Raw genomic sequence first — 15,069 nt, 5'->3', positions numbered from 1 at the left:
TATCAGGTACCCAAAGCTGTGAGGCACCCATGTAACCCCCAAGTCCCCTGCAGAGTGTACCCAGGTGCCTCCAGTCTCCTAGTTGGGCACCTTCATTCCATGAAGCACCACTGAGTGCTAGGTCTGACCCAGGCAAGGTTATATGTGCCAACAAAGACCCCTTGCCCTAGGGTGCTCCCATTCTAATGGATGAGACAAATGATAAAACAAGATAAACAAGCAATGTAGCCCTGGCTGGTGTGGCTCAGTGGATGGAGCGCCAGCCTGCAAACTGAAGGGTCACTGGTTCAATTCCCTGTCAGGGCACATGCCTGGGTTGAGGGCCAGCCTCCCCTGCCCATTTAGAGGTGAACAACAGGCAACCAACTGATGTTTCTCTCCCTCTCTTTCTCCCTCCCTTCTCCTCCTTCTCTGAGAACAAATAAATAAAATCTTTAACTAAGAATTTAAAAAAAGATGAACAAGCAAAATATGTGGTCTGTTAGATGGTCGTAATCACTGTTGACGAGACTGAAGCAGGGAAGGGGGACAGGAAGCGTCTGCTGAGTGTGGTATTTTAGATACAGTGCTAACAGGAAACAGGAAGTGTGAAGGCTCTGGTTGGAATTGTACTGGCTGGGTTGTAGGAACATCGAAGGGGTCAGTGTGGCTGAAGGGGAGTGGGGGTGGGGAGTGAGACGGAAAGAGGTAAGAAAACAGATCTTACAGGATCTCAGAAGTCCTGGTTTACTCCTGGTATTCTGTGACTATGAATAGGGTCCATTTTCATTCTTGGGTTAGAATTATCTGATCGCCCTCCTCAGAGGTCATTGTAAAGGCTGTGGCTTTTATTTTATTTATTTATTTTTAAAGATTTTATTTCTTTTCAGAGAGAGAGAGAGAGGAAGGGAGGGAGAAAGAGAGGGAGAGAAACATCAATCTGTTGCCTCTCCCATGCCCCCAACCGGGGACCTGGCCCGCAGCCCAGGCAAGTGCCCTGACTGGGAATTGAACCAGTGACCTCTCAGTTCGAGGCATGATGCCAAACACACTGAGACACACCAGTCAAGGCATCAAGCTTATGGTTTTTATACAGTACCTGGGACCACCATTTAGGGCGCCATCATATTATACCTATATTCATATATTTATATTATATACAACTACATGTTACATGTGCACATATACTATAGAACATTATAATTTTACATATAAATATATATTATAGATAGACTGGTGCATAGATATATGTAGCTATGGTAGGCTGAATAAGGTTTCCCAAAGATGTCACATCCACATTCCCAGAACCTGTGAACACATCACCTTGCATGGAAAAGAGACTTTGCAGCTGTGATCTGAGTTGAGATGATCCTGGTTATCTCAGTGGGCCCTAAATGTAATCACAAGAGCCCTTAGGAGAGGGAGGTAGGAGGTTCAGCGTCCGAGGAGGTGGGACTATGGAAGCAGAAGCCAAAGTGATGTGGCCACAGTCTGAGGGATGCATGGGGTCTCTACAAGCTGGACAAGGCAAGAAACAGATTCTCACCCTGGCTTGTGTAGCTCAGTGGATGGAATGCTGGTCTGTGAACCAAACGGTTGCCGGTTCAATTCCCAATCAGGGCTCATGTCTGGGCTGAGGGCCAGGTCCCTGGTGGGAGGTGTTCGAGAGGCAACCACACATTGATGTTTCTCTCCCTCTCTTTCTCCTTCCTTTCCCCTCTGCCTAAAAATAAATAAATACAATCTTTAAAAAAAGAGAGAGATTCTCTCCTGGAGCCTCCAGAAGGAACAAAATCCTGCTGACAGCTTGATTTTAGCCCAGTACAAATCCACAAGTCCATACCCCATTTAGGACTTCTGACCTCCAGAACTATAAAATAATAAATCTGCATTGCTTTAAGCCACCAAGTTTTTTGGTAATCTGTTCATAGAAGGCGTAGAAAATGAATACAATAGGATACCCTTGGGCCCAGACCCTGTCTGATGGTTATCCTCTGCAGTGCTACAAACACACACACTCACACACAGAGCTTATATGTTTGTTTTCCCATCTTTGCCCAAAATATGACTCTACACACCCCAGGCCCAGCAGCTGAATACATCTGGGACTGTGGCCCCAACTAAAGCTGACTACAACCTTTTCCTGGAGGAGGGCGCTCATAGAAGACTGGAACTAGGGTTCCTTAAGCCTAGCCCAAACACCTCTGCAGACCAGGCCTGCAGGAACACATTCCCAGCCCTGAGCTTCGTGTGCGGAGGCTGCGAGCTTCCCCAACAACCTTGCCTGGGCATTATGCTTTAAGAATCTCCCTCCTCTGCACCTGGTAGGACCAAAGGAAGATTCTAGGAAACAAAGTGGGGTGATGAGAGAGGTGTGCACAGGAGCGTGCGGGACGGATAAATGGGGAAACCGAGGCTAAGGGAAGGGGTGCTGTGGGCTAAAAGCTGTGTAGGTCGGATATTAGGAATGAGAACCCAGGGTTCCAGTAAACGATGGAGTGGAGACTCAGATGAAGGGGAAAAGGCCGGCAGGTGAGGGACCAGCTAGCACAACCTGCAACCGCGTCGGGCGGGACCAAAAGCGGGCGGGGCCACATAAGGGGAGGGGCCTAATTGGGAGCGGCTGGCGCCAGGGCCTAGGGGCGGGGCTTAGCTGGGAGAGGCCGAAAGGCCTAGAATAGGGGCGGAGCGTAACGGGGCGGAGCGTAACGTGGCGGAAAGGCGCATAGTGTTGAAGAGGGCGGGAAACATGGGTGTGGAGGGGGGAATCCTTGGGAGGCGGGGCCAGACCTGGGAGGGGAGGGGCGCACGTGAGGGGCGGGGCCGACCGCGGTATCCCGCAGGGTGGGCAGGGCTTAAGAATCTGGTTGAAGAGTCGGGCAAACCCCTCAGCCCCAGCTACGAGATTGGATGGGTGCGCCGGAAATTTCCGGGAGAGACCTGCGTATTTCCGGTAAAGATGGCGGCGCCCAGTAGAGTCAGGTGCGGACGACTCTGTCTTCATTAGCTTCGGCGACTGGAGGCCGGGGGAGGTGAGGTTCGCCCCGCTCTGGCTCCCTTTTTCGTACTGGAGGGAGGGGATTCGTTGATGTGATCCAAGGAGGGGCTTGTTGCTTTGAGGCGGGACAGTGGTGTTGCTAAGAGACGGGGATGCAAGCACTAGAGCTAGGAGAGGGAGGGGTTGCTGGGTTGCTAGGGAGGGTGGGTGGGGCCTGTTGCTAGGGAGGAAGGCGGGGCTTGTGACTTTGGGGAAGGGTCCCGTTGGTTTGAAGGAAAGAAAGGGGGTCCTGGTTAAGGTGGGTGTGGGCAGAGTGGTTCGGTGTCATGGTGGGGTGCCGAACTCCCCTAAAACGCCACCTTCTCAGCAGAACCCCACAATCGACCCTCCAGGACGCCAGAGCTACTTCCGCGGTGACCACCTCGTACCCCCAACACATTCTCCCCTTCACAAACAGCCCATGGCGGACCAAGGTTCAGGGGGCAGCCGCCTCCCGCTGGCGCTGCCCTCAGCCTCCCAGAGTTGTTCTTCGGGGGGCAGCGGCTCCTCCGCGGGGGGCTCGGGCAATCCCCCGCCTCCGCGCAACCTCCAAGGCCTGCTGCAGATGGCCATCACGGCAGGCTCTGAGGATCCAGACCCCCCTCCAGAACCCATGAGTGAGGAGGTAAAGGGTGGGGCGCAAGAAGCTGGGTGAGGGGTGTGGGGACAGCTACATCTTGGGAAGCATGGTTTGGGGGACTAGAAGCTGGAGTTGTCCTAGGTGGGCGGTGGGAGTCCAGGTGTGAGGGCTCAGTAGGCTATAATTTGTGCCAGGTGGGATTATTGTAGAGGCAATGAAGGTCAAATCTCAGAACTGTCTGAGGGGGCAGATCCCTGGGTCCCTTTCTGTGGGAAGCAGGATAGCCCCGTGGTAGAAAGAAAAGCTAGAGCTTTCTAGAGACAGACAAGATCGAATTCCGTGTTGTCCAGCTGTGTGACCTTGGGTGTATCACGTAGTCTCTCCAAACCTGAAGTTCCTCATTTGCAAGTTAATGATAAGAATAATAACGGCTCCCTGGCTGGTGTAGCTCAGTGGTTTGAGCGCTGGCCTGCAAACCAAAGGGTCATAGGTTTGCTTCCCAGTTAGGGCACATACCTGTGTTGCAGGCCAGGTCCCCAGTGGGGGGTGCACAAGAGGCAACCACACATGAGTGTTTCTCTCCCACTCTTTCTCCCTCCCTTCTCTCTAAAAATAAATAAATAAATAAATATTTTAAAAAAGAATAATAACAGCACTTCCTAGGGTAGTTCTGAAATTCTAATTTAGGTAGGGCTCCACACAGCATCTGGCACATAGGCAGTGCTCCTGAAGGCAGCTGGGTGTTCATTCTCATTAAGAGCATAGACTGCGGACAGCTTGCTTAGGTCTGACTATAGGCTTTGCGATGGCTGACTGTGTGATCTTGGACAAGTCACCACCTTTCTGTGCCTCAGTTTCCCATCTGTGAAGTGCATAACAATAATATTATATAGGGTGGCTTTGCAGAATAATAGCAATATTTGTTATAAATGACATTTCGTTAATGATAGTGATTACAGTAGAGGCATACCTCGTTGTATGGTGCTTCATGGATGTTGCCTTTTTTACAAACTGAAGGCAAGACCCTCCCTGCCCGGCAAAAAGATTAGGACCCACTTTATTGCGATACTTGCTCTATCGCTGTGGTCTGGAGCCGAACCCACAGTCTCTGAGGTCTGACTGTGTACAAAAACGTATGTTCATGCAGTTACATCTATAGGACAGTGAGATGAAAAACAGGCATAGAGCTCTGGCTGGTGTGGCTCAGTGGATTGAGCATCAGCCTAAGAACCAAAAGGTCACTGGTTCAATTCCCAGTCAGGGCACACATGCCTGAGTTGTCGGCCAGGTCCCCAGCCGGGGGCATGGGAGAAGCAACCAATTGATGTTTCTGTCACACATTGACGTTTCTCTCCCTCTCTTTCTCCCTCACCCCTCTAAAAATAAATAAATAAAATCTTAAAAAGAAAGAAAGAAAGAAAGAAAACAGGCATGGAAAGATTAACTTCTTGCCCAAATTTATCCCAGACTATGACTATAGAGCTCTCATGTGAGCAGTTAACACAAGGACTGGCCCCAAAAACTTAAAAAAGAAAGAAAGAGAATTCCAGCGGCCAGTTCCGAACTCTCACCATATTTGACGGAATAACAGCATTTGATGACTTCCCCTCCTTGATTTCTTTCTTCATTGGGCTTCTAGAGCAACCCAGTGTCCTGGTCCTCATCTCTTCCCTGGCCCTTCCTTGTTGCCCAGCCTCTGAATGGTGGAGGCCCCAGGATTCTTCTCTTGTTTGTGCTCACATCCTGCATGACCTCATGTCCTATTGAGCCTTCCCTCAGACGACTTGCAAACCTGTATCTCTAGGCCAGTGGTTCTCCACTGGAGGTGGTTTTATGCACCAGGAGACATTCATTGGCCAGGGTGCGGAGATGTTCTTGGTTATTGCCCATGGGGCGGGGGGCGGTGCTACTAGCATTTAACAGGTGCCCATTGGGGACGCTGATCCACCTCTGACAGGGCCCGGGACAGCCCCCACCACAGAACTGCCTGCTCAGCGTGTCAGCAGAGCTGAGACTAAGAAATGCAGGTGTAGGCTAGACCTCCTCTCTGAGCTTCAGGCAGCCTGATGTCCATATATTCCTTTGGGTGTATAATATACCCTTAAAAATAACACATTAAAAAACAAGCTCTAATCTCCTCCTGCTGCCCCACACCTGCTTCTCTGCCGTCATCATCCCCATCTCCTTCTAGTGATGAAAACCAAGGAGTCCTGCTCACTCTCTGCCGCCCGCCCCATAGCCTCTCTTGCCGTGGATCTAGTGACTGGACTTGAGTCTGCCAGTAGAAATGAAGCTCAACAGATGTGTGTTGATGGAAGGAACAATCAGCTCTTAGATACTGACAGTTATTACTGACTGTTTAAAGGAGGAAAAAGTGACTTACTCATAAATTAATTTTTTGACTAAAATCCATGTGTGATTGATTAATCCACCCTCCCTTGTCCCCCAGAGGCGCCAGTGGCTGCAGGAGGCCATGTCAGCTGCCTGCCGGGGCCAGCGGGAGGAGGTGGAGCAGATGAAGAACTGCCTCCGAGTGCTGTCCCAGCCCGCGCCCTCCCCAGCCGGGGAAGCTGACCTGGCTGTGGACCAGCAGGAGCGCGAGGCGGCCCTGGAGCTGCTGGCCGACTTGTGTGAGAACATGGACAACGCTGCAGGTACAGCCTGGCTGCCCCCTGGCCACGGGGGCCTGCCCCTGCTGCCTCCCGGGCTCCCTCTCTCCGGCCTTCTTCTCGGCCCATGCCCTGTGCAGCTCCACCCTCATCCTTTGCTTCCTCTCTCCAGCACCCCAGCCTCCAGCTGCTCCCCCCTCCCAGTCTGGCCCTGACTCTGGTCCCAGGTGGGACTGCCCTATCCCTCCCTGTTTGGTCCCCTTGCCATCAGGAGCAGTGATGGCACCTTCTCTCACCCCACACAGCCAGTTTGGTGACAAGCTCAGTCCACTGCCTGCTTGATACACCTGCAAACTGGCCATTTCCCCTTGGTCTGCTGGCAGTCCACCATCTCTCCCTAGAGTGAGAGAGAGGAGGCCTCCTCACAAAGGAGGCCTCCTCTCCTGATTGTCACAGATTGTCACTGTGCTGATTGTCACAAAGGGGTGGCCTTTGATCAGAGACCCAGAGTGAGGACCCGAGTTGTGGGATTAGCTCTGGCAGGAGTGGCCAGTGCAAAGGCCCTGAAGTGGGAGCGTGCCTGGCAGGTTCAGGAGCAGCTGTGAGGCAAGCCCAGCAGCACGGAGTGGGTGGGGGTGAGGGGCGGGAAGCAGCCCTGGGTGTGCAGGGCCTCGCAGGCTGGGGTGGGCACTGGGGGGGTGGTCCCACATTGAATGCTGCAGAGCCCATAGAGCCTGGAGAAGAAGGAGATGGCACTTGCATTTGGAGGGGCGTCATGTGGTCACTGAGGGCATGGGTCTGTCTCTTCTGGTTGCTCATGTACATGGAATCGCAGAACACGTGACCTGCTTCACCGAGTGTGAGGTTTTCAAGGTCCTTCCGTGTTGTGGCCCATGTCGAACTCCTTTTTTTTTAAGATTTTATTTATTTATTTTTAGAGAGGGGAGGGAAAGGAGAAAGAGACGGAGAGAAACATCAACGTGTGGTTGCCTCTCGCATGCCCTCTAGTGGGGACCTGGCCTGCAACTGAGGCCTGTACCCTGACTGGGAATAGAACTGGTAATGCTTTAGTTTGTGGCCTGCGCTAAATCCACTGAGCCACACCAGCCAGGGCCTTTCAAACTTTATTCCTTTTGTGGCTGAGTCTCCTGTGTACACATAGAGCACACACTGTGTGCCAGCTGACAGGCATCTGGGCCGCGTCCCCCTTTGGCTGTTCTGAGTGATGCTGCTCTGAACATGGGGGTGCAAATGTGTCTGAGTCCCTGCTTTTGGTGCTGCTGGGTATACGTGTAGGAGTGGTCATTTGGTGACTCTGCCTTTAACTGTTTCACCAAAACCACCACTTTACTTGCACAAACAGGCGGTGAGCCGGGATTTGCTGACCGCGGTGCAGTGTGTGGTTCTCCCATGGGAGGAGTGCTGATTGTCACAAAGACTGTGGGGTCTGTGCTGGCATGTCACGGGCTGGAGCCTGGCACCCTACCCCCCCAAATGCTAACATTGTTGAGACGCGCTGACCTTGGAGGAACCCCTGGCTGGGTGCTAGAGAGAGCCAGCGCCTGTTGGCAGGTCCCCCCAGGAGTCAGTCTGCTCTCCCCGCCATTACAAAGGACCACGGACTGGGCAGCTTAAACAACAGGCACCAATTTTCCCCCAGACCCGGAGGCTGGAAGTCCAAGATGAAGGTGTCAGCCAGGCTGGCTGCTTCTGAGGCCTCTCTCCATGGCTTTTACATGGTTGTCCCCTACCTGTATCCTCACATGGTCATCCCTCTATATCTCTCTGTGTCCTAATCCCTCCTTATCAGTGCACCAGTGGTTGAATTGGGGCCAATCCTGTGATACTGTGTCACCTTAATTGCCTATTTTTTTAAAAAAAATTTATTTATTTATTTTTAGAGGGGGAAGGGAGCAAGAAAGAGAGAGAGAAACATCAATGTACGGTTGCTGGGGGCCATGGCCTGCAACCCAGTCATGTGCCCTTACTGGGAATTGAACCTGCGATGCCTGGTTCGCAGCCCGAGCTCAATCCACTGAGCTACGCCATCCAGGGCAATTGCCTATTTTAAGGCCCCCATCTCTAGACACAGCACATTCTGTAGCACTGAGGGGTCAGGGCTTCAACATATGAATTTGAAGGCACACAGCTCAGCCCATAACACTGGCTCTCCCCGCCCCTCTCTGTGGCACAGACTTCTGCCAGCTGTCGGGCATGCACCTGCTGGTGGGCCGGTACCTGGAGGCGGGGCCTGCGGAGCTGCGGTGGCGGGCGGCGCAGCTCATCGGCACGTGCAGCCAGAATGTGGCGGCCATCCAGGAGCAGGTGCTGGGCCTGGGTGCCCTGCGCAAGCTGCTGCGGCTGCTGGACCGGGACCCCTGTGACACGGTGCGCGTCAAGGCCCTCTTTGCCATCTCCTGTGAGTGTCCCGGGGGCTGCCAGGGAGGGGCCTGGGTTCCCAGGGGCTGGAGCTGGCCACAGAGGTGGGCGATGTGGGGATTTGCTTGGGGGCAGAGGGAGAGGGGCCTCATTTGTTCATTTACCTCCAGTTCCTGTGGGGGATCCGTGCTGGGTGCAGAGAATAGGGTGCTGAGCTCACCAACCCTCTGCTCGCCAGAGAACCAGATCCTAACAACACAGGAGCGTCACTCAGCTCGAGCACTCGGTGCCCATCAGGGTCCTCTGCCTTGGCCCTGCTGGCATTACTGGTCATGGGGAGGCCAAGCCGTTGTTGAGCGGTACCGCCGCCTCTGCCCGTTAGAGATGCCAGCAGCTCTCCCCCATGTTGCCTCCTGGGACACGAGTGCCAGGGGAGCGAGGGCAGGATGCCAGGATCCATGGGCATCCGCTCTGGGCCAGGCCCTGTGCAGGGCTTAACGTGTTTAGTCCTCACACACACCCGCTAAGTCTCCCACGTACAGGAGAGGCCAGGCCCGGAGCCTAAGTGCCAGCCCAGGGCACCCCACGGAGCTGGGGTGTGAGCCACACCAAGGTCACCGAGTGTTGGGCCCTCCTCTATCTGCGTGTGCCATGCTGAGAGCCCCTGTTTGACTGTTCTCTCTCTTTTTTTCTTCATTGACAGCTTTATTGAGATAAATTCACAGGCCATACAATTTATCCTTTTTTTAAATTAAAAAAAATTTTAAATATTTTATTTATTTATTTTTAGAGAGGAAGGGAGGGAGAAAGAGAGAGAGAGAGAGAGAAACATCAGTGTGTGGTTGCTGGGGGCTGTGGCCTGCAACCCAAGTATGTGCCCTGACTGGGAATCGAACCTGCAATGCTTTGGTTTGCAGCCTGCACTCAATCTACTGAGCTACACCAGCCAGGGCAATTTATTCTTTTTTAAAGAAAGATTTTATTTCTTTATTTTTAGAGAGAGAGGAAAGGAGGAAGAAAGAGAGAGAGAAACATCAGTGTGCAGTTGCCTCTCATGCACCTCCTAGTGGGGACCTGGCCGGCAACCCAGGCATGTGCCCTGACTGAGAATTGAACCTGTGACTCTTTGGTGCACACACCTGCACTTACTCCACTGAGCCACAGCAGCCATGGCCAATTTATCTTTTTTTAGTGTACAATTTAGTACTTTCGTTATATTTACAAGGTTATGCAGCCATCAGCACTGCCTGATTCCAGAACGTTTCCTCACCCCCAAAAGAAACCCTGTACCTACTAGCAGTCCCTCCACACGCCCCTCCCACTATCCTCTAGGCACCACTGATTGCTTGTTGTCTCTGTGGACTCGATGGGTCTGGACATGTCCTGTAAACGGAAGCACATGATATGTGCCTTGTGCGACTGGCTCCTCTCACTCGGCCTCAGTTTCCAAGGATCATCCACGTTTATAGCAGGTCCCAGGGCTCATGCCTTCTTATGGCCGAATCATATTCCACTCACGGATGGACCACATTTAGTTCATCTGTTCTCCAGCTGAACATTGGGGTGGTTTCTATCTACCTTTTGGCCCTTGTGAGTCAGGCTGCTGTGAACAGGTGCAGACCAGTTTCCGGATGGACATTTGTTTTGATTTTCTCTGGGGTGTATACACCTGGGGATAGGATTGCTGGGCCACGTGGCAGCTCCGTATTTGTTTGAAGCTTGAGGAACACCCGTCTCCTCTGCTCCTTGCACTGCGACACCAGTCACGTGGCGTGTTCTGCAGTTGCGTTCTGGCACTAACTCTCCGGAGTCAGTGCAGACCTCTCCGGCTGAGGTCTGCCCCACGAGGCGGCGCCTGCTTCAGATACCAGTCGCATGCCCGGGCCTCCCATATTTCCAAGGGGCCCATGACCCCCCTCCTCGGGTTCAATAATTTGTTAGAATGCCTCACAGAGATCTGGGAAATAGTGGCTTACGTTTGCTGGTTGATTAAGGAAGGATGTGACAAAGGACACAGATGAATGGTCAGATGAAGAGGTATGCAGGGCCAGGTCTGGAGGGGTCCTGAGCGCAGGAACTTCTGTCCCCGTGGAGTTTTTGTGTCACCCTCTGGGCACGAGGGCATGTGCGCCAACCCGGAAGGTCTCGGGACCCCATCTTGGAGGGATTTTGTGGAGGCTTCCTCACGCAGGCAGGCAGGATGGGTCTCTGATTCCATTTGCAACCCCTCTCCCTTCTCTGGAGGATGTGGGGCAGGGCTGAAAAGGTTTAGTTGCTAATCGTGGATTGGTCTTTCTGGCGACTAGTCCCTACCCAGGAGCCCACCCAGAGCTTCCTCATTAGAAGAAAGGATGATCCTATCACCAGGAAGTCCAAGGATTTCCATGTATCAGGAGTGGGGAAAGGAGACCAAATATTTATCATGTCCCCTGGGTGGAGAATGGGGAGGGGTTGGATAGGAGGAGATTCTGGGAGGAAGGGAGGACTTTCTGGCATGGGTGAGGGAAGGAGTGCAACTTGGCCACAAAGGGCAGACAGAGGGATTGGTTGCCCCAGAGGTGCCAAGAGCCAGAGCTGGGTGGGGGAGGCATGGGGCAGAGTTTTCTTCTAATAGCTTGCATTAATTGTATCTCGATAAAAATACACTTAAAAAAAGATAATGAGCTCTGGTTGGTGTGGCTCAGTGGATTGAGTGCCAGCCTGCTGACCAAAAGCTTGCTGGTTCGATTCCCAGTCAGGGCACATGCCTGAGTTGTGGGCCAGATCCCTGATTAGGGGTGTGCGAGAGGCAGCCGACCAGTGTATCCCTCGCACACTGATGGTTCTCTCCCTCTCCTTCTCCCTCCAAAAAATTAATTAAATAAGTAATAATGCTTGTGAAGCACAGGCCCATAAAAGTTGATGGTGGTGATGACGGCGGGGATGGTGACCATGACCTTTAGGCATGACCTCTCTCCCCTCCCTCAGGCCTGGTCCGGGAGCAGGAGGCTGGGCTGTTACAGTTTCTCCGGCTGGACGGCTTCTCTGTGTTGATGCGGGCCATGCAGCAGCAGGTGCAAAAGCTCAAGGTGAAGTCAGCATTCCTGCTGCAGAACCTGCTTGTGGGCCACCCAGAACACAAAGGTGGGGCCGCTGGGACGGGGCCTGGGGTGGTCCTGGGGGATGGGTGGGTGGAGGGAGGGAGTGCACAGAATAGGGCTGGGGAACACCTCTCTGACCCCCGAGGCTCTTCCCTCAGAGACCCTGTGCTCCATGGGGATGGTCCAGCAGCTAGTAGCCCTCGTCCGGACAGAACACAGCCCCTTCCACGAGCATGTGCTGGGAGCCCTGTGCAGGTGCGCTGGGGCCCTAAGGGAATGAGTCCTCGGGGTGAGAATGGCACCACTAGGCTCCGGCCTCTTTCCTGGGACTGAGGAGTCTGGGGCTTCCCCCTGGGGAATACTGGCCCTTTCTGAGCCTCAGTTTCCTCCCCTGTAGGGGGAGTGACACAGCAGCCCACAGAGCAGGGGGACAGGTTTTCTTTCTTTGACATCCCAACCCCACACTGCACAAGCAGATTAGCATCTGAAAAAGTAATAGGATGGAGCAGCCCAGTGAATGGGAGGCAGCCCCCTAGTGTGGCTTGGCTTCAGGCCAGACACTGTGCTAAGTGTCCTGTTTTGCACAAGTCCCTGGGACAGGCTGAGGGCAGTGTGAGATCCATGTTGTAGATGGGGAAACTGAGGCCTGGTGTGGAGCGCTGTCTTCCCTACCTCCCTGGTAGCACTGTGGGGTGGAGTTGTGTGGAGGGAGGTCCCTAGGATTTCTGTCCTATCCCTGCAGCCTGGTGACAGACTTCCCCCAGGGCATGCGGGAGTGCCGGGAGCCAGAGCTGGGCCTGGAGGAGCTCCTCCGACACCGCTGCCAGCTGCTGCAGCAGCACGAGGAGTACCAGGTGGGGCTGCAGGGCCAGACCCCGGGGACTTGCCATGAGGTCTGTGGGCAGGCCCCGCCCCATCCCTGCCCTCTGCATCTCTGTCTGTTCTCCACGCTGTACGTGTTTCTCTCATCACCTGTTCAGCAAATGTGCCTGCCACCTCCCATGTGCCTCCTGCTGTCTGCAGGGAGAGGGTGGAACTCTGGGTTTCTTAAAGGGTTAACGAACTCATTTAATTATTATCCAAATCGTTTACATCAGATTCAAATATTTAGAAATTAAATATTAGGTCAATAAATAACAAATATATGATAAAGAGCAGCCAACTAAATATTTCATTAAATAAATAGCAAATATGCAATAAATAACAACTCATTAGATATTTAATTGGATAAGTGATAAAATTCACTAGCTAGTGGGGAAGTAACAAATCCATCATTACTCATTAGATATTTAATTATATAGACATTAAGTAACAAATAAATGGTAAATAGCTTAGATACTCAAAATGATAACAAGTCACAAATAAGTGATAAACAGCAACCTGTCCCTAGCCACCCAGTACCTCTCCCAGTTCCTGTGGCTTTCCCGAGATAATCTGCACAAACAGGCCCATGTGCCTGTGAATTCTGTTCCTCTTCCTCCGTGTTCTGCCAGATCAGCCTTCCCTGACCACCACTGTGGTTCCTGCCACATCCCCTTTCCTAGCATCTCTGGAGCGCGTGGCTGCACTCTCTTTCCTCTCTCCTTGTATCGGTGCCCGGTAGGGACAGCCTCTCGTCCCCCTTCCCTTCTTGATGGACACATAGGCTGTTTCCACTCTTGGGCACTAACAACACTGTTAAAGAATAACCTTTTACATATGTTACTTTCTATGTGTGAGTATGTCTACAGAACACATTTCTAGCCCTGGCTGGTGTGGCTCAGTGGCTCAGTGGATTGAGCACCGGCCTGCAAACCAAAGGGTCACTGGTTCCATTTCCAGTCAGGGCACAGGCCTGGGTTGCAGGCCAGGTCCCCAGTGGGGGCACATGAGAGGCAACCACACATTGATGTTTCTCTCCCTCTTTCTCCTTCCCTTCCTCTTACTAAAAATAAGTAAATGAAATCTTAAATTAAAAAAAAGAACTCATTTTTAGAAAGTGAAAGGCCCAGTTAAGGTACAATAAAGGTGAAGTTACAGGATTAGGAGCCATGTTGTTAACTACTGCCAAGTTGCTCTCCCTAGGGGTTGAACTGGTCTACCTTGCAGCCACAAGGGTGCCCAACATCCTGGCCAGGACAGGGTGGCTTCAAACCGTTTGACCTGTTTTTCAAGTTGATTGGCGAATCCACTTTATATTTGCATTTCTCCCACGAGTGAGGTTGGGCCTTTTCCCCCTTATGAACTGCTCTTTTCTATCCTTTGCCTGTCAGCTTTTGGGTGGTGGTTTCTGCAGTTGATTTAAGTATTAACCTTGTTATCCTCGTGTGATGAGTCACTATCTTTTCCACCAACTTGGTTTTCTTTCATTTTTGCTTCTGGCTTCTTTTTGCTGTGCAGATACCTTTTAGGTTTATGTGGTTCAATCTGTCAGTGCTTGCTTTCTTGGTTTCTGGGGTGTGTATCCGTGGAAGGGGTTCTAGGGAGGGATAAGTAGGGCAAGTTATGTTTGGGAGTTAGAAAGAGCCTGAGGGAACTAAAGTGAGGACAGACCAGCAGAGTGTGGTCAGAGGCTGGGCAGCCGCAGGGTCTAGTTCAGTAGTCCAGATGCAGATGAGACGAGAGACAGTGAGTCACGGATCTGAAAAGAGGTTGGTGGACCCTGGGAGGCTTCTGGGGCTGGCAGGGGTCATGGAGGGAAGAGGAGCCGCTCTAGGTGCAGGGCGTGTTGGAGGCAGGGGCCGGCCTCTGCACTTAGGGCCCCTCCTCTTGCCCCCAATTCAGGAGGAGCTGGAGTTCTGCGAAAAGTTGTTACAGACCTGTTTCTCCAGCCCGACGGACGACAGCATGGATCGGTGAAACTCAGTGGCTTCTGGCCCCCTCTCCGTTGGAACCCTAGGCCTCTTGCCTCCCTCCTATGAGACCCGGGAGGCCCCTGCCCATGGGAGAGCAGGGCCTTGTGGGTCCCAGGCTGGGACGTGCCAGCCCGTCTCTGCTCACCTCCCCAGAGGAGCGCTGAGAAAGGCACCAGCCCCTCGGACCCCACCTAATGTCTCCATTCCCCCTTATGTGTCCACACTGTCTTCCAATAAAGGTGTTTCTTCTCCTCTTCCGCCTTTGTCACCTCTGGAGGGTGCCTTGGGAGGACAGGAGGGGCTCGGTCTTAGGGGACCTTGGGAACCACTGGAGGGGGTGGCAGTGGACAGCGCTGGGGAATAATAAAAGTGTTGCTCTCTAAAATCCAGAGCCATCGTTTCCTCCCATTCTCCCGGCCTCTCAAAAGGGAGCGTGGGGCACACCCACTCGCTTCCTGGCCACCCATCATCTCCGATTTCTCTTCCATTTGGGGAATCCCTCATCTTAGATCTTCACACTCTGAGTCCTTAGGTGGAAGCCATTTTCTTTCCCAGCATCCTGCAGGGGCAC

At 52.7% G+C, this 15,069-nt stretch overlaps 1 protein-coding gene across 1 annotated transcript; it reads left to right on the top strand.

Annotated features, from left to right (window-relative positions):
• Positions 1 to 3,303: 3,303 nt before the first annotated feature.
• Positions 3,304 to 14,755, top strand: HSPBP1 (HSPA (Hsp70) binding protein 1). The gene is given in 8 exon segments (XM_028529543.2): positions 3,304 to 3,346; positions 3,349 to 3,641; positions 6,046 to 6,250; positions 8,400 to 8,624; positions 11,552 to 11,707; positions 11,823 to 11,919; positions 12,407 to 12,518; positions 14,428 to 14,755. Coding segments are annotated over 8 exon segments (1,206 nt in total). The 3' UTR covers positions 14,503 to 14,755.
• Positions 14,756 to 15,069: the final 314 nt, after the last annotated feature.

This window comes from Phyllostomus discolor, chromosome 12 (assembly GCF_004126475.2).
Source record: "Phyllostomus discolor isolate MPI-MPIP mPhyDis1 chromosome 12, mPhyDis1.pri.v3, whole genome shotgun sequence".
Lineage (NCBI taxonomy): Eukaryota > Metazoa > Chordata > Mammalia > Chiroptera > Phyllostomidae > Phyllostomus > Phyllostomus discolor.
This window is presented reverse-complemented; position numbering and strand designations above follow the sequence as displayed.